We start from the raw sequence: 22,309 nt of genomic DNA, 5'->3' as shown, positions 1-22,309 counted from the left end.
TTATTGTCTGTATTCGTTACACTGATTGTGACACCAGAGCTGTCGAGAATAAATGTAATGGATGGGGAAAATTCACTTACCTGCCATTTCCTCTGAAGAGAACAGAGAAAATATACGGATATCAGTGACTGATATCACTGCATGTAATAAAGCAGACAAATGAAACTGATTCTGTCTTTGCCCCTGAGGTTTTGCATATCAAAACACATGACATCATTAATTTTCCATTACATGCTACAGTAGCTGCCTGATCCTATGTCCACTTGAACGCTTATAAATGACCTCATTAGGGTGCCAGTGACAAGACAGTTTCATTTTATTCATTTAACAAACGTGTTAATGTTTGAATTTGTGGACCGGTTTGCTCTTCTGTCTCATTCTAGGTGGAAATATGGTTGAACCGTGTGCTGGATACCATGCGCTCAACTGTTCGCCATGAAATGACCGAGGCAGTGGCGGCTTATGAGGACAAACCCAGAGAGCAATGGTTGTTTGACTACCCAGCTCAGGTGAACAGGCTCAGTAGATGAACAAATAAATAATACTGATCACAGCAATTGCTTGGATAAAGCATTTGGAAGGCGATAATATTTCAGGTGGATTAGATTATAATGCAATGAAGCTTGGAGAGAGAGAGGTTTGGACTTTCTGATGAAATAGTGAGGACAATATGCACCATCAACAGATGACATTGTTATAACTTTATTGACGGTTATATCGCAGTGTCAAGTTTTTATAATAATGTACACCCTTGAGACTGACAGCAGTTAACAGTGATGTATACAAGGACGACGTTGTCAGCAAGACAGTCGGGGTAAAGTCCTGGTTCCATGGCTGTGACATTCCCTCAGGCTTGAATACAAGCAGCTATCTGGCACAAAACACAGCCCCAACTTACAAGTCGGGCCCCCAGGTGTTGGAACTGGCCTTTGAGATCTGGCAAAACAACTACGGGTGACACTTGATGAATGAACTGATTCCCCATCGCTTAACTTGGCAAACATAAGAGAGAACTGGGTTGACTGCAACATAAGGCAGGGTTTAGACAGATGGACACAGGGCGTCACTGGTTGAGTCCACCCAACTCATTACCAGTGCTGTCCTGCAGTCACACCCCATGCTGTGAAGCCTGTATTCATTTTTGTGCCTTTTAAAACATTGGCAAGCTTAATTTTACACTCTACGTCAGTGCTGCCCTACAAGGATCTCATGATCATCAGTGGCGCTGTGTCTGCCAGTCATCGGTTTATGCCTTCATATCTAGCGGCCACGTGGCCATTGAAAAACGTTGCTAAACAACATGTTGAAAACAGTCTAATCACTGTGTCCGAATCGCAAATGCCTATTTTAGGTGGATAAACAATTAATTGATCTTCCTATGCTGTTGTCTGTCTTACAATATATGTGTGAATCAATATATGCTTCCACCATTGGATCACTGTGACATCTTTAAGGCCCTCCTCCAAATTGTAACGGCTCTCAAACTCCTTCGGATGCCGGTAATAAAGTCTAGTGAATTTATGCTGAACCTTCTGTGTCCTTCAATCACTGTTTTAATTGTCCAAGGTGACCCACGGTGCAACCACTCATGCCCTGTAGGGGGAGCTCTAGACATTCCAGCTTCTTGAAAATGCTTTCATTAACACACGTCATCACATGCACCAAGTTATTTCTAAATCACACCATTCCTCCTGAGTCTTTACCACTTTTTATGTCAGAGTACATTTTCCTTTATCTCAAGAATGATTTACAAACATGGTTAATAAATTCTGCTGACTTTTTTTTTCCAGCTGAGTTAAAGTGATGAGTCAAATTAAATATATGGTGTGTTTAGGACATCTGTACTCCGTTAGGACTTTTTCAATAACAAGTATTTTGTGCTTTGGTGATAAAGCATTTAGATACATACACTAAAAAAAAGTGTGGTTTTCATTTTATGGTTGCTTAAATATTTAAACCCATGTAGAACAGCAATTAAAAATATTGTTTTTGTTTAGACAATCTATTCCCCAATTCCCATAAACTCATTAGGCTCAATGGTATTTATTTTTAGATGCAATTAAGTTGTTTTGATCCCTTTAGTCTATTATTCCCCAAAGCTTCTTGCAAGCCCAACAGAGCTATTCAAAAGTGTCCTTTAGAAAATTAAAAACTTTACAGACACAAAACATGTTTGATACTATTCTTGTAATTTTGCATGCTGGAACCACAGGGGTATAAACCGAGCATTGCCTGATTCATGTTTGTTTTTACCTGAAAATTACACGTTATACTGAAACTCTGTCAGGTTTTACACATTGGACAGCTTTTTCTGTCAAATGCCTATTCAAGCAGACTGAAGGTATATTGCAAAGAAAAATGGGAACCATTTTCTTTTCTGTACTCAAGGATTCAGTATGGAATATGATTTTGTGTTTTCTGTCAAAACTAAGGTTTCTTAAAACTTTTACACCCCGTCATTTGGGATCATAAAGGAAGTATGAGGCTTCTGAACCAATTATATAAACACCAGGTTTGTTATTTCTAAGATTGCAGCCACAGTACAGATTCACTGCATTCATTTGCAGATGCAACAGTACCTTATGCAATTTTTTGTTAAAATGGGGCCATAAAACTAGCATGGAAGTGTTCGACAATGAACATGCAGAAGGAACCGTCAAAAGCATTTATGCCAAGTGATTAAACGGAGTTTAAAAGTGAGAAAAAAGAGACTAGAAGTCAATGTTGCTTTACATATTTTGTAATGTTGTCTGTGGATTTGCAATGAGGGTCCCCAGCCAGAAGCTACTGCTATTTGTGGAGACCAATGGCATGGAAAAGTTTGTGAACCCCTGGCTTGCATCTTAGTCCAAACAGCTTTTTTCTTTTTATATCACAATTCTGAAGCATTTCTTCACATAAAATATGGGAATACTGGATTGCCTAAGTTTGTTTTTCCTCTTTGGGTATCAGTATGAACCCTAGTGGATAAATGGATGTACATTAATCTACTCAGTATCCTCTCCTCTGATTCCTCCAATGTCTTAAAATCTCCATTCAGGTTGCACTGACCTGCACTCAGATCTGGTGGACTTCTGATGTGAACATGGCTTTTGCCCGTCTCGAGGAAGGCTACGACAACTCCATGAAGGAGTACTACAGGAAGCAGGTATCCCAGCTCAACACCCTGATCTCCATGCTGATTGGCCAGCTCACACGAGGTGACAGGCAGAAAGTTATGACCATCTGCACCATCGACGTCCACGCCAGAGATGTGGTGGCCAAGATGATCAGTCAGAAGGTGAGAACAGCCCGTGGCATAAATCTGACAAGCACACGTTGCTGTATGCTGCTGCGCTTTTTTTTTTTTCTTGAGAAGTTATTACTAGTAAGTGATGTATTCAAGATATTCAGACAAGACATTAGCATAATTAGAGGGTGGAAATGCACAGATTATTTTGGGCTCATCTCAAGTCTTGGCAGCTTCTGGAAACTTTCTTCTTCTTGTCTCCTCTTTGAAGGTGGAGAATTCCCAGGCCTTTGTGTGGCTCTCTCAGCTGAGACATCGCTGGGACGAGAGGGACAGGCACTGCTTTGCCAACATTTGTGATGCCCAGTTTCTCTACTCGTATGAATATCTGGGCAACACGCCACGACTGGTCATTACTCCTCTGACAGACAGGTATAACCCCCCTTCTCACCCATCCTTGGCAAATCACGATGCTTTTGTTTCTTTTCTCTGTTTCTGACTGCGGTTCACAATGAGAAAAGTGTTAGAATTGCAGTACAGCTGAAGATCTCAGCCTTGCTCTGAACTTTAGATGGATTCACTGTTGATGGGCATATTGCTATAGAGACAAAAAAGTTCAATCTTTTGACGATTAGACTGCTTGTTTTTTTTTGTTTTTTTATCAGAAAAGGCAGTTCATACACACTGACAGCCTGGTAAAAACAAGCCCCTTGTTCTACGTTTTGCTTCGTACAGAGAGTCTGGACTCTAGACCGTTGAGGAATAATTGTTGCTTGCTGGAGGCAAGGACTTTGCTGAAGTTTTAAATTGTACCCAATCGCTAATGTTTGGCCGTAACGTATGCAATGTGCCAGTTTGATGTGTTGACACTTACTGGAACTTGCCTGCACTGTAAACAAAAATCCCCCACTGTGAAGACAAAAGAGCAGAGCCAAACAAGATGGCTGTTAATGTTAAGTCAATATGTGGAACTGTGGCCAACATGGACTGAATGGCTTTGTTCACTTCCTCTCCTGCCACTGCTAAACTACATTCAGACTGCAATTCTAAAATGGCTTAAAAAAATCGACATCATCATTCATAAATTCTACAGGAAAAATCCAGCTCTATGGGAGAAAGCCCAGGCGGAGCACTGAGGGGAGATGATTGTGTAGGAATCCAACACTGACTCTGATATCCTGTTGAGTAGCATCTTTATTTTTTTTTTTGAAAAATAAATAAATGCAACAAATTTGTTTTTCACTACATGGTTTTCAAATTTATGCAACAAATAGGAAAAATCGGTTTGACCTCTGGAGATGACTATTTTTATGCCGTTCAGTTCTGTTCTATGCTAGTGATTTAGCTTTTGAACTGAAGATGGCTGACCGTCTGCACCATCTGACTCAACCGATTACTTATTCCAACAGATTACTTCAAATATTTGTATTTAATAACAAGATGTTGCCCCATGAGATCTTGTTAAACTCTTGTCTATTAAACATTTAAGCATGCAGCCAACGTTTCTGTCAGGCATTAAAACAGGCAGCTGTCAGAAAATATTAAGTTTCTAATCCGATAACATCTCCAAGTATCTTTGCTCGAAGTTAAATCTGTATGCACCAAACCACTCAGAACAAGTCGCAGTGGGCACATAGCCAACAGCTTGTTTGTTCACACGCACACTTCTGCAGGAGGTCCAGTAAACTACACAGAGATGAATACCCGTCTCCCGGACATCTTTGGCAAACTGTGGCGTTTGAATTTGTTTCCTGGCTGACCAGTGGTCCCTTTGAAGTCTGAACAAAGCGGAAACAATGGACTTTGATGGTCACTTCAGCAGACGAGTAGCAGGACGTCACCATATGGTGCATGCCCTCACTGCACTTCACAATTTGCTGCTGGGTTTTGTTGCAACAATACACCAGGAACAAGGAATCTAGGTGTAAAATCCTTTAGTCCTTGCTTTGAGAAAACTGATAAAGAAGGATTTGGTGAATGATATTGCAATGCAACTTTCATCATGCAGTCACTAGGAAAAAAGAAAACCTAATTCCGTTTGAAATCAGTGAACGTCGCTTTGATTGAAATTTGAAATGTTCTCAGCTTTTTGGTTTGCATGATTTGTAAACCTGAATTTTCAGAATTGTTGTTTTAGGTTGTAGTTTTTTAAACACATAAATACTTTGTAAAACTCAAATAGAAGCATTTAAGACTGGGGGGGGGGGGAATCAAACTAAAGCGTTGTTATGACTATGTTTTGCTTAAACTAAAATACAATAAAATATTAAACCAAGCTCATTTATATACTGAAGGATCGTCAAGTTTTTCCCTAGCTTCAACAAGACGGATGTAGCCAGCGTATTACTCTGTGGAAGAATAACTGGGGCGAAAATAATTTAAGCTAATCTTTAACGGAGCGTAATTCTATTGGCATAACATCAGCCTTCAACTCAATGCTTGCTGCATCGTCTGCAGATCAGTGCCATTTTTCAAAATGTCTGAAATGTTTCCATTTCCAGCTCATACGCACAGAGTGACAAAGAGGAATGCAAGAAGAATTAGTCCAGCCAGAATACTGATTTATCGCAGTTACTTTTAAAGGCACTGTAATAAAACAAGTCACCTTGTCACAGCCTAGTTAAGTTTCACTGTCACATATCCAATCTGGCTTCGCTTACTCTGCACAGCACATCCTCATCCAGTCCTCCTGACAACTCATTGTGAGGTTTTTGGACAGATTTCAATGGATGCCCATAAAGCCTCTTGGCACTGGTATCTGAATGATACACTGTATACAGATGGGATCATTTGTCTTCTTTGAGCTTCTGTCTCTTGTTATGCTTTCCAATATTTCCCTCTCCCATACATCATCCATTAACAGGGGGGTTAGTAAAAGCATGACTCTATTGATATTAGAGGAAAACCATTGTGTTTATTGGTCTGATCAATAAAGGTCTCGTTGTCCCCGTCACCTCACTGCTGCTTTTCGATGAGAGTAAATGGACACTCTGCTCGCTTTCGGTTCTGACAGATTCTGCGGGTGAAGCGCTCAGTGGTTGTATTAATCACAGGATGATAAAATCACAGGAGCAGATTTTATTGTCATATAATGGTGATTGTGCTGACCCAAAGATGATGTGGGACCTGATTATGAGACCGTGTCAGCCCTGGACCTGGTGACGCACTGAAAATGCAGACGTACATTAATATCTGCCAGGTTGTAGAATAAAAGATATTTTAATTAAATCAAAAATGGACCACAGCATCTCTCCTTCATTCCTTCATTTGAGACATTGGAACTCACTTTTTTTTTTGCTTGTATTGTTTTCTTTAAAAATGTTTTGTCTGAACAGGATATTTTTCTGTCAAATCACCTCAATCAAATGGACACGATTTAAGAGTTATAATAAACTATTTAACGATAACTCTGTACTTTTTCCTATTTTAAAGACAGGAGTCTTTAAAATACTCCTGTCTGTATTTTAAAAAATACAGACAGGAGTTTTGCTGCAGTTGCCAGTAGAAATGTGCCGATCAGGTTTTTTCCTGCCGATACCGATCACCCATGAGGGTCGATCACCAATACCGATCACATAATTTTATTTTACTTTTTTTTTTTTATCATAAGCAGTACCGGTTACATTATGTGGAAAAAGGAACCATGAATTCACCTTAATTTAGACAAAAACTTGTTTTTAATAACTTTTTCCAAGAAGAAAACTAAACAAAACAGGCATTCTGCAAATTGTACTGCTATTGATAATACTATCTTTAACTGACTGATAACATATGAAGGCTCTGAAGAGGCTAAATAATGCAGAGTCAAAATAAAACCTCTCAACATTGCCAAAAAAATTCAAGTATAAAACTTAACATTCAAAGGCAAATACAGGATCCATTACAATAAACAATCCAGAGTTACTGAATGAAAACTTCCTGATAGCATGGCGGCTAGCTGATTACTGCTAGTTCTGAGTGGCTGTTTCTGACTGAGCGGAGTAATTATGCAGAGCAGGGAGGAGATTGATTTTTTTTTAGAGATCATCTGTCTCATGTTAGGACAGCAAAAGTTTTAATACGTATGTAAAATGTATTTTTTTTAAGTTGGATACTGCAGCTTTAAACAGAGGTTCGGTGTGAGAGTCACTACCAGGTGGAGCAGAAGCGGCGCTCCGTCTGTCAAATATTACTACCTGTAGCGTAGTAGCGGTTCAACAGCGAGAGCAGAACCAGCGTCTTACATCACAGCTCGAAGACTTAAATAATTTTGCGGGTTATTTGTTTATCTTTCTGACCGTCATGCTAATCCGGGTGAGTGTTTGTAGCTGTGCGCTGCTTTACGTGCTATCTGATCCTCCATATGTCTTTTTTACTGCAGTGAGCCTCGATGTAGCCAAACTCCGTCAAGTATGGCATTGTTTTTATGTCGTATTAGCTTCGTTGTGTTGATGCATTTTGACCTGCTTCACCCCACGTGCTTCAATTTTCCGCCACAACAGGCAAACTTCCCCAGTCACTCAGTGCGTTAGTGTTTCACATCGCATAGGATTTGTTGCTGCGCGTTTGCGCAGTGTGAAGGAAAGAAGAGACCAGCTGCACAGGCAGGCTGAGAAATGAGAAGCAGGTGATCGGTTTGTGTGATCGACGATCACCGATCATACACTTTTTCACGGAAATCGGCCGATTATAATCGGTGGCCGATCAATCGGCACACCTCTAGTTGCCAGGATTCAACTGATAATTCAAAACATAGAGAACGTGATTATTCAGGTTTCTCTGGTCAGTGCATGGTACACTTTGCAAACAGGTCTTTTGTGCCAGTTGCAGTTTTACCAAACCCGACTTACAACAAACAAAAACAGAGAAGTGTAAAAAAAAAACCAGATAAAACCTGTCATGGTGTGGATGTGATAAAAACCTCATGCAATGACTCAGCAGTGAACACCAACATGCATTTCTTTAAACGTGAACAATAGATAATGGCGTTCAAAAAGTATCTTTTCTGTTTTTTAATTAAATATTCAGTGCTGCTGCAAGCCTAGTACTGGTATTACATAAAGTTAACTGTAATGACCGTGGAATAACTCGGCTATGCAGAGAGTTTCATTGGTTACAAAACAAACAAACCAACAAAATAAAAAAAACAGAGGTGTCCAAATCCCCGTTCTTTGTTAAAATGTCAAATCTTACAGAATTACAGACACTTCTGAATGTGTAATTGTCCAAGTGATAGGGCAAGAGACTCCTTGAGTTTGGTGAACATGCAGACTTTTAAAAGTGTGGTTTAGGTGTGCTGTGGTGGCGCAGGGGTTAAGCACAACCCAGAGAGGCCTTGATGCAGCTGTCGCAGGTTCGATTCTCAGCCTTGGCGACCTTTGCTGTATGTCTTCCCCCTTCTCTTATTATCCACTTTCCTGTCAATTGACTATCAAATAAAGGCCACTAGAGCCAAAACAAAATCTTAAAAAAAAATAAAATAATAAAAGTGTGGTTTATCAGTGTTGTGAGAGGAGAGTCATCTTGGCAGTGCCGTTGGTCTTTGGTAGTCTTGTATTTGAGATGTGAAAACGGGATACCCACATAGGTAAACTGATACCAGCATGGTGTAAAATGCACAGCGGTGTCCTGATTCAATCCGTGGTTAGTGCACAGGAGACATTCTATGGTAGATGTTACTTAATACGTTAGACACCAAGCTAGTTTAGTCAACGTTCCATATTTTAAGTATTGGAAAAAGGAGGAAGCTGCTGCTTTGCTGAACACACCATCTGATTTCAGATGAGACTTATTGTAGGTATGACTGCGCAGTTGGGCAAAGAGAAACAAATGACCCAAGACCTCTTGCCAATCAATTGTAGGCAGAGCCCAGAGGGCCGTCGGTCTGTTCTCATGTGAGCTTCGATGGGCTGTTTCTGAGTGAGCAGTGAGTCCTGGCGGGTCTCAGACCAGGTAGCTCTGACATTTGCTCTGTACCAGGACATCTCTTCCATGAGGGTGAGCTGCATAACAGATGCAACACATTCGACTTGGCTTAAACATCTCCACAACCTGATCTCTCAAAGCCCAGATGGAGAAAGAAGCTGCTCCTAACTCAGGTTGTTTATTGCCACGTTGTTAGTTGATGCTTCATGAATGGGTAACAGTCAAAATTCAGAAATATTCAATATGGACCTTCAGCCAATAGTCCACAGGAATGTGGATAAAATCTTGGAAAGCATTATTTGGCGAGTATTAACAGCGACGTCGTTAATGCCTTCAAAATGAAGAATGTTTTCCAGTTTCGCCTCATTTCAGTCACTTTCAAATGGATCAGAGAGCAAAAAGTGTTTTCAATTTTTTTATTAAGTGGGAAGGGCCTCCTACTGGCACAGTGCTTGTTTCTATTCCTTTACAGTTTAAGATGTCTAAAAAAACAACTGTGTATCAAAAAGTAACTATCAAGTTACTATCGAGTTCCCTTTAGATCAACACTGACCAGCTTCCCCTGTCCCTCTGGAAGAAGAGCATCTCAACAACATGATGCTGCCACTACTATGTTTCAAAATGGGGGTGAAGTTCTGTGTGTGTCTTCTCGAGAAGTTAAGTTTTGTTTTCAGCCTTGTTGTGCCGCCTACAAGGCTGGTGCTAAACTTGTAAATGTGATTTCTAATGATTTTCTTTCAACACCTGCTTTCTTCTTGCCAGTTTTCCATTCAGGTTAGATTTCTGGAGTGTTTCTATCGTTGTCTTATTTAAAGCCTCACTTTTCAGATTTTTATTTGTAGAAAAGCTTGGAAGCTATATGTCCTTTTCTTTGAATATTTACGCACTTCTTTAAGTTGTTCAAGCGCATACAACATCAGTACAAAATGTGAATACTTCCAGACTTCTAAAGAAATCTCAACTGAATGAGTAGCATTTCTACGTACGTCTTTGAGTTTGGGATGATTCACTTATCAGTCACGGTTTTGCATGCATCTCCTCTAAATTTAGATGTTACATCACTTTGACTCAGTCCCTCCACCTGACCATGAGCGGAGCACCAGCTGGGCCTGCAGGCACAGGGAAGACCGAGACAACCAAAGATTTGGGACGGGCCCTCGGCGTCATGGTGTACGTGTTCAACTGCTCTGAGCAGATGGACTACAAGGTGAGCAAACACAAGCCATGGATTTGCATTTCTTGTGCACGTGCATTCACAGCAGCACGTGTTATGCATGGTGATTTGCTTCCTAGCTATTGTCAGCGAAATACTTTGCATTTGTGATTAAAGTTATCTTTTGACCTTCACACCCTTTTTCTAAATCCTTTATTACAGTTCAGTTGCTGCCTTCTTAGGAGGTATCATTAAATTGCACCATGCTATGATTTCTTTGCAAAAAGCTTCATGTATGCCCAGCCTTCTCTGGCTTTTATTACGTCTTTAATGTGTTTTATTGCACACCCACCACAGATTGAATGGCTAGGGAAGACGCATATGCTCCGACCTCCCGCAGATGGGGGTATCGTAGCAGTGCAGAGGCACATACCACCCCGAGCTGCGCATTGTACAGCAGGTTGTCGGTGGAGAGAAGTGCTAATGTACTCCAGGAAGACCACATGAGAAGCTGGACTCAGAGCCTCACACTGTTTGTCGTTTTTAGTTATGCACAGACACACAGCAGTTAGATTAGTCCTACAGTCGACTCCGGTTTGCATCACAAGCTAAGATTTGCTCTGTAATCAAAGACAACAGTTGGCTGCATGCTCCTTCTAAGTCCAGCTGCTCTCTCAAGGGTTGTTCACTTGCTCTCATGTTGAATTCAGAGGCAAGAGAAAATGTGATTAGTAGACATTTTTAGTTATCGTTTTTGCTTTTCTGATTTTATTGTTGTGAGGTGTGTTTTTATATGGATCAGCCTTCCTTTCACCCGGGTGTGTGGATGGTTTGCTACACATCCTCGGTTGAATTATAAATGTTCCTCTGTCCACTTCACCACAGGTCTTATCAGTCAAAGGTCTGGCCAAAAGTGTTTTGGAGGGTTCCAAGCTGAGTGAAATTACCCAATTTATCTCCAGAGCTGCTATGAAAACAAGCAACCAAAAATAAACTACAAATTTTAAGAAAATACCCCTAGGTTAGCATAAGAAAAATATACCAAGCGAAATGTATTCCTACTTCTTTGACTAGTGGACAAACAGAATTATTAAAAGCAGATCAAGAGTAAAGTTTTGGACTCATTTAAACCAGTCTTGTGTCCAATATCCCTGTGCATTTCTGAAACTTAACAATATTTCTTTCAGTCTCATTGACTATTCCACCAAGATCAAAACAGACTGCTCACAAAGAATTTTTTTTCCTTCGGCCTTTTCCCCAAAGTCTTATATGCCTTATGAGTCTGCGAATGGCTCACTCGCTTACTCGACATGTCCATCTTACTCGTGTCTCCGTCTGTCCACCAGTCCTGTGGGAACATCTACAAAGGCCTGGCTCAGACGGGGGCATGGGGCTGCTTTGACGAGTTTAACAGGATCTCTGTGGAGGTGCTGTCTGTTGTAGCAGTACAGGTAAGAACAACACTACCTCGTTTCACCTTTGGTTACTTTTACATGAGGTAAAAATATGCAAGTACAGCACTTTTACCAGGGTTTGAAATAACTCCCATCAAACTGAACTGAATTGAAGACTAAACCCTGAAGCAATTTTTTTACCGCTTTGGATGAACTGCTTTGTTCTTTGTCCACAACCTTGCATAGTATATTGAAAGTATTTACACCAAGATCAAGGTCAAATTTATATAAATATCTAGTACTCTTAAAATAACATTCTCTGGTCTTCAAAAGTAATTTAAAAGTATGCTGACAAAGTGTAGTAACTTTGAAGGAGCTGCAGAGAGCCACAGCTCAGGTGGAAGAACATGTTAGCAAGTCTTTTAGTCAAACATGGAAGACTTTGTTCTGGTCAAAACAGATCAACGTTTTTCTTTTGGTCAGCATAAAAAGCCCTGCTACTTCTGGAATGAACTAACTCTTCAAATGACCCTGAACACACCATTCCTAAACAATGGGACAATCCTGAAAGAAAACCTTTTAGAGGCTGTGTTAGACCTCAAGCTCGTGTCGAGGTTCGCCTTCCAACCAAATAACCTTAAACATGCAACCATATTTATGTGTTACAGTGGCCAGTTAAAGTCCAGATCTAATCTGTTACATAACTTAAACTGATTCACAGACGGTAAAATGAATGATTAGAAATCTAAGTCTTTAGATGTGCAAAACTGCGAGATAAATGCCCACTTATCTTCATACTTTTTAAAAGGAGATTTTCAAAAGCATTAACCTATACGGTTGGAAGGACTGAATATAAGTGTAAACTACATTGGGCAGATTTTTATTTGTGAAAATATTGAAAATTCTTCATTACTTTATTTTAGTCCAACAATCAAGCACCTTAAATAAAGGTCCAATAAAAAACATCGATGTTTGTGGCTGCAATGGGGCAAGAAGTTGAAACAAGTGTTGGGACTTTTGCCAGACACTGTATTCCTTCAACATCAGCAATTGGAGCAAAATTCCTTCAAAGCAATCAGGGCTTAATGGCAAAATACACAAACTAACAGCTGTACTCGATAACCAAATTGAGCAAGAACAATTTACATAGTGCAACACAACTAATATTACAAGGGCTTCATTAAATGAAGCACGGAATGCTGCTGCATACTTGTAAAATAAAGACTCTCAGGCAGAGTGCTGGATTTTCTGCATGACCTCTGGAGATTTTTGCAATTGGCCACATTTTGTGTTTTTCAGCAGAAGTTAGCTTCTTCGTTATCTTGCAATGCATCGACCAGATTTTCCCTGTGGCTTTATGAGGTTCTCTGGTGTTTTTAAATCAAGCATGCAGTTGCCTTCGACGCTATCTGTAAATACGTGCAGCACCGTCACAGCAAACAATGTACAGTTGATAATGTTGATTGCGATCATAATAGCTCAGATAATGGAGATGGCTTCCTGAAGCATTGTTATGCACCGCCAGACCCAACAGCCACTTCTTTGCCCTTCTCTCCTTCTCTCTTAAGCAAAGATGAAAGTCAAGCAGTCTTTCTCCGTAAGCTGGGGAAGTCCACAGTACTTAGAGAATTTTAAAGTGCCAGAAGAATGAATAGGTGTTGCAGGGTGCAATAAATAATAAATCACGTTGGCTTAGACGTGGAAGAGCAGACCTTGAGAACAGAGGAGCATCAAATTCACGCTGTGACAGCTGGCGGCCCGTTCCGGCACTCAGCCTTCCTTGGTGGAGCCAACGCAGAGTCATTTCTCCTCGGCAAGCACACACCTCATCCATCGCTTGAAAATGGGGGGCAGCGAATATTGCACGGGGCCAAACGCCGCTGCTGCTGCTCGGGACGTCTGGAACAGGTGGTGGGGCCGCTTCGACGTCAGACCAACACAGGCAAACAGAAGGCAGCCAGACATGACTTCATGAAGATAAATTGGAGAGGTTCTGCCTCTTTTAGCAACCTACACAAACCTGGACTGCTGATTGTGACTTACACAAATCTTACATGCGACTAGGTCATAACGCCTAGTTAGTAGAATATATTAGGCAGCAAGAAAACGTTTGCTGTCAAAGGAAAATTGGCGAGTCTTATAAAAGATGCACTATAATGGCTGGGCGACTGAATCGGAGCATCTCCTAACTGCAGCTCTTGTGGGACGTCGTTACATCCCCTGGCTTGGTCTTGGCTTGGCTTGGTCTGGGGGACACAAGAGACCAACATAAATCTAGACAGTGAATGAGGAGTCAGGGTGGCATTTAAGGTGTTTATGTTCTGCCAAGTTTTTAAGTTCTTTTCTGTACTGACCGATGGAAAGCTTCAGGGAGAGCTCAAGCCAACATAATAAAACAAAACAACCCTGAAAGAAAAATAAAAGAAACTTGCCTAACTCCAATAAAAGAAAAAAAAAATTAAATCCTACAAATATAACCTACCTAACAAGCACATAAACAGGAGAAAACTAAGGCTAAGCAAAAAGGCAACTCTCCTGTACAAAAGCAGCCTGACCAAAGTTACATCACTCAGTTCAAGAACAAAGAGGCAATGAAGCCTGTACAACGACAGGGGTGTATGGCAGTCAAGTGGCCAAGAGGCCCTGAAGTCCAGCTTCACAGCCATTAAATAGTTCACAAGTAATTGTTTGGATTGAGACCCAGGAAGATGCGCCAGAGAGTAGGAGAAGACATAAGGCAGTACTTTAATGAAAAAGCAGGAGTCAGTATGTTAAATAAGAAGTTGAAAGTAAGAACAGAAGTAGGTCACCAACATGGTGATCAATGCTCATAGGGAGCAAAGTCTGGTTAAAGTGATCAGATCCAACAGATGAGTGACTCTACCCTAAATTGCTGAAGTTGCTAATGCTGCTTCAATAAGCAGCATATTCAACACAGCAGAGTTTTTTTTTTTTTTTTGCGTAACAGGGCACATAATAAGTGTCAGAACTGAACTATGGAGCAGTTGAGGTAGGTAGTTTAGTCTGATGAATCACTCTCACATCTATACCATATGGGTGGGTGCGTCCCGAAGAACTGACCGTTCAAGCCAGCGAATGCAATATGATCTGAGAAATATTCTGGCGGGAAACCTTAGTGCTGCCATTCACCTGAATATTGTTCACCAGTGTAGTGGGCCCTGCCGCGAGTACAATTATAAATCTGAGGTGTTGACCTCTCTTGCAAATTACCTTGATCACAATCCAGCTGACAATCTGTAAGATGTGCCGTAGAAACCACTTCAATCCATGGAGGTTCTACTTAGCACCTTGCAGGACTTAAATAAAATTCTGCCATACTCGTGATGCCAAACTTATCACTGTGCCTTCAGAGGTCTTTTGAGACTCTTAGTGACTTAAACAAATCAGTCAAAGATGTTCTTAAGTTCGCAAAAGAGGACCAAACACTATCAGACAGACGGGCACAATGTCATTTCTGCTTAGTGTACATTTGATAAGTTAAATCAGGGAGCAAACCCCACAAGAGCAAACATTGTCAGTTTGTTTTCTTAAACTTCTTGCAAGTGTATTTGGGATTTTTTAAAAATCTTTTTCACCTCTGTTGAGTTTATGTCCTGTCATTTGACGTAAATGCACAAACGTTTTGCTTGTGTGTGTGTCTGTGGGTGTGCGTGGGTGTGTGTGTGTATATGCATGTGTGCCACAGCTGCCCTGTTTGTTTTTTTGCATCCCCCCTCCCTCTCTCTGTTGTGTTGGTATGACTGAACGATCTGTAGTCGACTACTCATCCATGAAGAGATGTTCCTTCTCTTTCCAGCTGTCAACTCGCTTTGCTCTTTAACCACTCGCATGTTAAATTCATAAGCAGGGATTCACAGTTTTAGGCGCGGACATAGAGAAAGTTCAGCCTGATAGCTCATTTAGTCATGATTTAGACGCTCAGAGAGCCTCGGGAGCTCATCTATCCAGTAAACCCTGCTTGAAAAGATGTTCATATTTGTGATAAAATAGTGAACATTTATATACATAAAAAATAAGGTCGTGCAGCATAATGATTTGACGTGCTGTAACAGACTGACTGTGGGACTTGCTAATATTAATGCAATGCTAATAAGTGGGAACTGAGAGTAGTTTTTGCTGTATTAATTAATATCTTATTTCAATCAATGTGTGAGTTGCTTCCATAATAAATCAGCAGTGTCAGACGGGTTTCTCCATAAATTGAATTCACCGCAAATGTTCCCAGCAGGACTACCATGAATTTCCCAGTGTTTTGTGCACCAGTTCTGGTTCCTGTTCCCTTTTTCTACACACCAGACTGGAGATGTCGGCTAAGATGACTGAGGGTTTGGAGTTAAAGATGGCTAGCTTATCTGAAGTGGATATGCAGCACTTTGAGAAAGTAATCACACAAAATGCAAGCGTTTGGATACTTTTGTAAGTCACTGTACATCTAAACCAGATGTGTTGTAATTTTATTTTTAGGAACAGATTTAGAGACACATGCCATTCCATGCACAATGGTTAGAAAAACTACAAAAATGTATGACGAAGTATTCTAGAAGTATCGGGAACATTTCTCATAAAGTACCCTGCAAGTCCCCCACAATTACCTTGGAAGTAACCTTGGAAGGGACCTGAAAGGATCCTGAAGGGAATTTTATAACCTATAGTAGGAGTGTCTGGTTGGTGGACATGTCTACAAGGCCTTCTGCTCCACCATCCTTTTCAAACCCATTCCATTTAAAAATGTACCCCTCTTTCATTAAAACCATCACTCTTTGCAGACTATCTGGTATGTCTCTCTAGCACAATGTGTTTGTATTAAATGTGCTAACTGAGCTTATGATGTGTTTTCCCCTGAAAAGTACCGTACTACAACTACTTAAGCATGTACAGGTGTCCATACAACAAAATTGTGATGGGACATGAACCAGAGAAAGGGCAGATCTGCTTCTGCCCCCTTCAGAGCCTGAGGTCCCTTAATGAAATGTTGTGTGATAAATGTTGCAAACATTTCATCACACTGTGGTGGCAAGTGGTGATCTTTTACCTCTTGCCACCACTGCTGTGTTTTGGGGCTTTTACTTCATGGATAGAAGTGCCAAATGACTGGACAATGTGCTAAAATAAGCCAGTTTGGTTCTCAGCAAGAGACTCGACTCTCTGTAAACTGTAACAGTGTGGGACACATTGAGTAAGCTGGAAGTTTATTCTTGACAGACCACTGACTGGACCGGAGGACAGCACTGCCAGGGCGCTCCGTTTACTTTTGAGAGCAGCTAAAGATGCATTTTATTTCAAGTGAAATAGGACTATCCCCCGATACTGTGAAGAAGTACTCACCATCTGTGTTAAGTCTAACTTAGATGTCTCAGATTGTCAACTAATTGAAAATTGAAAACACATAATTGGTTCAATAATACAATTGGACATTTTCAAATTATGGTGACATTTATTCAGAGTAAAAAACGTGAAAATAAATATGTGAAATATAATTGCGTGCCTTGACCAATTATGAGTCAACCATGATTAAGCACATACTCAGATTAATGCCAGATCTGTAGAATCTTGAAATTGCTTGAATAGAATCAACCATCATGCATTGAATTGGACTGTGAGAAGAAATCAAAGTACTTGAAAACAACCCACACAGGGACAGTTTAAAGTTTACATGCAAACCGTAGATGGAAACAACCTCACCTTAGATTTGAGTTTCTATTGCAAGACAGCAGCACTGGGTCCCCTTTTACACCATCATTTTGTTGATCGGTTTCCACCCCACAATAAATGTGACTGATATTATAGACAGTTGTTTAGAGATGAAATGGCATGTTTTGTTTTTTTTGCCCTTTGCGTCGGCTGTCCATGCAGGTTAAAAGCATCCAAGATGCCATCCGTTATAAGAAGCAACGATTTAACTTCATGGGAGAGGAGGTGAATCTTTGTCCTTCAGTGGGGATCTTCATCACAATGAATCCTGGTTACGCCGGTAGAACGGAGCTTCCAGAGAACCTCAAGGCTCTTTTCAGGTAAGTCTAAACCAGGGGTCACCAACTCCAGTCCTCGAGGGCTACCGTCCTGCAACTTTTAGATGTGTCTCTGCTCAAACACACCTGGATCAAATAAACTGCTCATTTCCAGCCTATTGCAGAGAGGAATGAATGCTGGTGAGGRAATTMAGACATTTTGRAGCAGAGGTGAATCTAAAAGTTGCAGGATGGTAGCCCTTGAGGACTGGAGTTGGTGACCCCTGGTCTAAACCAATCCTAAGTCCACCCACTCTGTGGAAAACATCCAAAAGATCAGATTGTTTATCCTACCTGGTTACTGAAGCCGTTAATGCAATTCTGGATAGTGTGAATAGTGAAATAGTAGCTGAAAGACCAAAACTTAAAGCAAAGTGCCTTTTTGTGTGTCTGTCCACAGACCTTGTGCTATGGTGGTTCCAGACTTTGAGCTCATCTGCGAGATCATGTTGGTGGCTGAAGGCTTTGTAAATGCCCGGATCCTCGCCAGAAAGTTCATCACCCTCTACACTCTGTGCAAAGAGCTGTTGTCCAAGCAGGTAGTTCCTTCTGCCCTCGGGGTTTGGATGGAAGACATCAGAATCTCTTAACATTGTTACTGCATGTACCATTTAATTTAAGCGAATAAATATCCTTTTCAGTAATTCTTAGATTTTTTAGGCTGCCCCACAGAAAAAGTATAAATATGTACATATTAAAACGTATACTGGGCTGCACAGTGGCGCAGATGGTAGAGCTGTTGCCTTGCAGCAAGAAGGTTCTGGGTTCAATTCCCGGCCCTGGTCTTTCTGCATGCGTGGGTTTTCTCCGGGTACTCCRGTTTCCTCCCACAGTCCAAAAACATGACTGTCAGGTTAATTGGCCTCTCCAAATTGCCCCTAGGTGTGAGTGTGTGTGTGCATGGTTGTTTGTCCTGTGTGTCTCTGTGTTGCCCTGCGACAGACTGGCGACCTGTCCATGGTGACCCCACCTCTCGCCCGAAACGTGAGCTGGAGAGGCACCAGCAACCCTCCTGACCCCATTAAGGGACAAGGGTGCAAGAAAATGGATGGATGGATAAAACTTATACTTTTGTGCAAAATCCCAAAATTTTTAATTAGAAAGTTATCTGCAGCTTTACATATTTCACCATTTTGTGCAGTGTAGTCTTTGGAAATTTAACATTAGAAATAGGATTTTGTTAATCTTGCCTAACCAAAGACATTACAGTTCAGGTTTTGTTTGCCTGTTTAATGTGATCCAAATTCAGCTTTTTCTACTTCTAAGAAACACATCAATGAATTTCTTTATGTAGCTGTCTTTTCACCTTTCACTTTTTAACCATATCTCCACGTTGCTTTGACAGAAAGCGAAGTCGTCCTTCCTGTGTCCTTTTGGCAAAGATTTTCTTGGGGATGGGGATAAAAGAAGTGGCGGTGCTAAGAAAGTTGTGCCAAATTTCTTTAGGGCTTAAAACTGAGTAGAAAATTCATCTTTTCCTATCACTTAGCTCAACATGATACTTTGAAATCTACTTTTAAAAGGTTAAAAATGAACTACCCAGTTAAATTGGAAAAATAAGATAACAACTTTAAAAAGTTAGGAGTTGAAGTTTGGGCCGGATCCAATTTTCTCGTCTGTGGTTTGAAAGATGTACGGCTTCAAGCAAGGTTTATATTACATACCGTCTGAATCTGTTTGCTTTGTCTGAGTCTCCTTTCTTTGATTTCAACTCTTCTCATCACTGCTTAATAAATGCTCATTTATCATGATAGAGACGTGCCAAATAAGTTGTAAAACATAACTTTTGCTGTCAGAACTTATTCTGATTTAAATATAAAACAAATGTGTTCAGATAGTTATGCATCCTGTGTGCAAATTTTTATTTACAGTACAGAAACTTCCAAGTATTTTGGTTCTTACTTATCTTTCTGAGGGGAATTATAAAGACTTAGGTTATAGCATGATATCATTTTCAAAATTGGAGCAAATGAACCAACATTAGATATTAATGTCAAAATTAATTCTGGCAAAGACGTCTTAAAGAATTATAACCTAGAGTAAAGCTTCCACAGTCGCAGAAAAAATAAAAATACGATTTGTTATGCTTCCTTTTTTTGATACCTAATATCCCAAAGTGTGATAATATTTTATTCAGGTAAAACATACATTTACTCATAACAAACCTAGCTATTCTTCAGAAATGGGACACTAAAATACTTGCCTTTTTGAGTGGGAGAAACAAGATGATTTACAGAAAGCCAGAAGTGGCTTTCAAGTAAATGTTTCCTGTTAATTAGAATACAGTTTTCTACCCTTTATGCTTTTTAAATAGCCACATTGGGAGGTTAACAAGCTGCTATTACCTGGTTAATAAGTGGGGATAGCTAGCTACAGTCAGCTAATTAACAGACATGCAGCTCATAGCTTGTCAACTCCACATTACCTTGATGAAAGGTGAGCGGTCGGTGCTACTTTGGTTTACACACCATGTCATTGTGTGTTTTTGATTTATTTTCCCCCAATAAAACCTTTCCAAAGAACTGAATTTGTCTTGTAAACTAGAAAAAACTAACTTTCTAGCCTTCTAAAAGTTGACTGGGGGAGAGTGAGAGTTGTGTTATTGTATACTATGCTGCGCATTCTCTTTCAATAAAACTATTTTTGAATGTAGGAACAGAATAAAATATAAGATTTAACACCTTAGTATATCTTGATACCACTCCCCACCTTATACAGTACCTCCATCTCACCCATACATTTTCCTCTACTTGCACCATTCCCCTGACCTTTCCTGCAGGACCACTACGACTGGGGCCTCCGAGCCATCAAGTCAGTGTTGGTGGTGGCTGGCTCTCTGAAAAGGGGAGACCCGGGACGAGCTGAGGACCAAGTACTCATGCGAGCTCTGAGAGATTTCAACATCCCAAAGATCGTGACTGAGGACATGCCCGTTTTCTTGGGCCTGATCGGAGACCTTTTCCCTTCCCTGGAAGTCCCCAGGAAGAGAGACCTGGACTTTGAAAAGCATGTAAAGCAATCCATTCTGGACCTGAAGCTGCAGCCTGACGACAACTTCGTTCTCAAGGTACACAGTTGAAACGGCCATGATGGTGTAAGCAGCTGTTGCTTCCCTTTTAATTCAGTTTGGTGTCAAACTTTGGGAAGTTAAATGTAATTAGACGCTGTCCGAGATGTACAAACATGGTTCCCAAATGTAAGTTTCATCTTTAACAATTTGACAGATATTACACTTGCAGTGCTTTCATTTAGATTTATCCTGGTTCTTTCCAAAAGCTATTTTCCTCATGTCATAATGTTCCACTGAGAAATACACATTAGTGTCAAACAAGACTGCAGCATCGGGATGAATTGGGCAAATATTGCCGAAAGCCGGTTGTTAGCTGCAACGAGAGTTCAGGTGCCGGAGCTGACGACCTAATTCCAGTCATTATGTCACACACAGATCCAAATACACACACACACGCGCACGCACACGCACACAGGAAGGATCTATGTGTCAGAAAAAAGACTGCACCGGACCAAGGGAAATAAGTGCAATCTGCCGCAGGTCAAATAGACACGGGAATCACATAATAACACTCTATCAATGGAGGCTGGCGCTGCACCACGCCACTTAACCCTGACTCTGAGAGATGGCACAGAAATAAACAAAGAGCAGAGAGAGAGAGAGAATGGCAGAGTGGTCAATAACAAGCTTCCACCCTCAGAGCTTGAACTTTTCCTGTCTTTGTTTGGATGGCCAGCTTTTTGATTTCAGTCTAAGCAGGAGAGACCCAGTATCTTTAGCATTAGCCTGGGCTAGCATCAGGCCTCCCCAGATCAAAGCGCTAATCAGGCCAGGCCTTTGAGAGCGCCGAGCCGCCTGCTTTCCAGTTGAATGGACGGGGAGGAGGAACCGGGTCGATAGCATTGATCATGTAGAGCCATCTGTGTGTTTGAGGGAAAGTGGGGAAAGAAACCATTCTGTCTTTCATTTTCTCGCCTGCAGTCATTGTTCCTCTCCCTGTGGTGTCACCGAAAATGCTAGATTGAATGAACTCCAGTCACTGGGGGTGAAAGAAAGGAGACGTACTAACAAATCTCGGATAGATTGATGGATTGCATTTTGGCTAACATAGACCATTTTAATAAAGTACAGAATACTGTCCACCACCCAACTAAACTTGTTTAATTTGAAGCCTTGTTATCAACACCTGTTATTCAGGAAACAAAAGTCTTTGTAAGTGGCTCTTCTCAGACTAAATATCAGCCGCATACAGACTTAATTGCATATTACGTAGCATTTAGTATTCAGTAGTTATCAGGAATACAGCTGAGTGTGTGCATCATATATAGACCTCAGTCTTTGTGGTGGATGATTGCTTTTGTGACCAAGATATTCTGGCATCATCTTCTGTTCCAAATTGTCTCCCAGCTGTTGGAAGTCTCAGGATTTCAGGCAAACAGGTTTAGTGTGTTTGGTTGTCTTTACTGTGTTATATTTGCTCTACAAATAGAAAAGACTGGCATATATCACTGTTGCACAATTAAATTCATGAAGTCGAAGATGCATCTTTTTAAGAGAGAGAGGAAAGACTTTAGTGCAACTGCAAAACGC

The 22,309-nt window shown here is 40.8% G+C and overlaps 1 protein-coding gene across 10 annotated transcripts in view; it reads left to right on the top strand.

Moving 5' to 3' along the window:
* dnah9 (dynein, axonemal, heavy chain 9) overlaps positions 1-22,309 on the top strand; it is a 163,485-nt gene that overhangs the window by 35,685 nt on the left and 105,491 nt on the right. For 6 of the 10 annotated variants that reach the window (XM_008437723.2, XM_008437722.2, XM_008437720.2 and 3 more), the window contains 8 exons: positions 384-509; positions 3,041-3,280; positions 3,501-3,661; positions 10,184-10,340; positions 11,633-11,737; positions 17,555-17,712; positions 18,110-18,248; positions 20,489-20,776. In XM_008437723.2, the coding sequence (XP_008435945.2) occupies positions 384-509; positions 3,041-3,280; positions 3,501-3,661; positions 10,184-10,340; positions 11,633-11,737; positions 17,555-17,712; positions 18,110-18,248; positions 20,489-20,776 (1,374 nt within the window). Of the gene's footprint in view, positions 1-383; positions 510-3,040; positions 3,281-3,500; positions 3,662-10,183; positions 10,341-11,632; positions 11,738-16,041; positions 16,118-17,554; positions 17,713-18,109; positions 18,249-20,488; positions 20,777-22,309 lie in introns of those variants that run through there. The other 4 variants (XM_008437721.2, XM_008437724.2, XM_008437728.2 and 1 more) reach the window with 4 other exon arrangements.

The sequence above is a fragment of the Poecilia reticulata genome, linkage group LG19 (genome assembly GCF_000633615.1).
Source record: "Poecilia reticulata strain Guanapo linkage group LG19, Guppy_female_1.0+MT, whole genome shotgun sequence".
NCBI lineage: Eukaryota > Metazoa > Chordata > Actinopteri > Cyprinodontiformes > Poeciliidae > Poecilia > Poecilia reticulata.
This window is presented reverse-complemented; position numbering and strand designations above follow the sequence as displayed.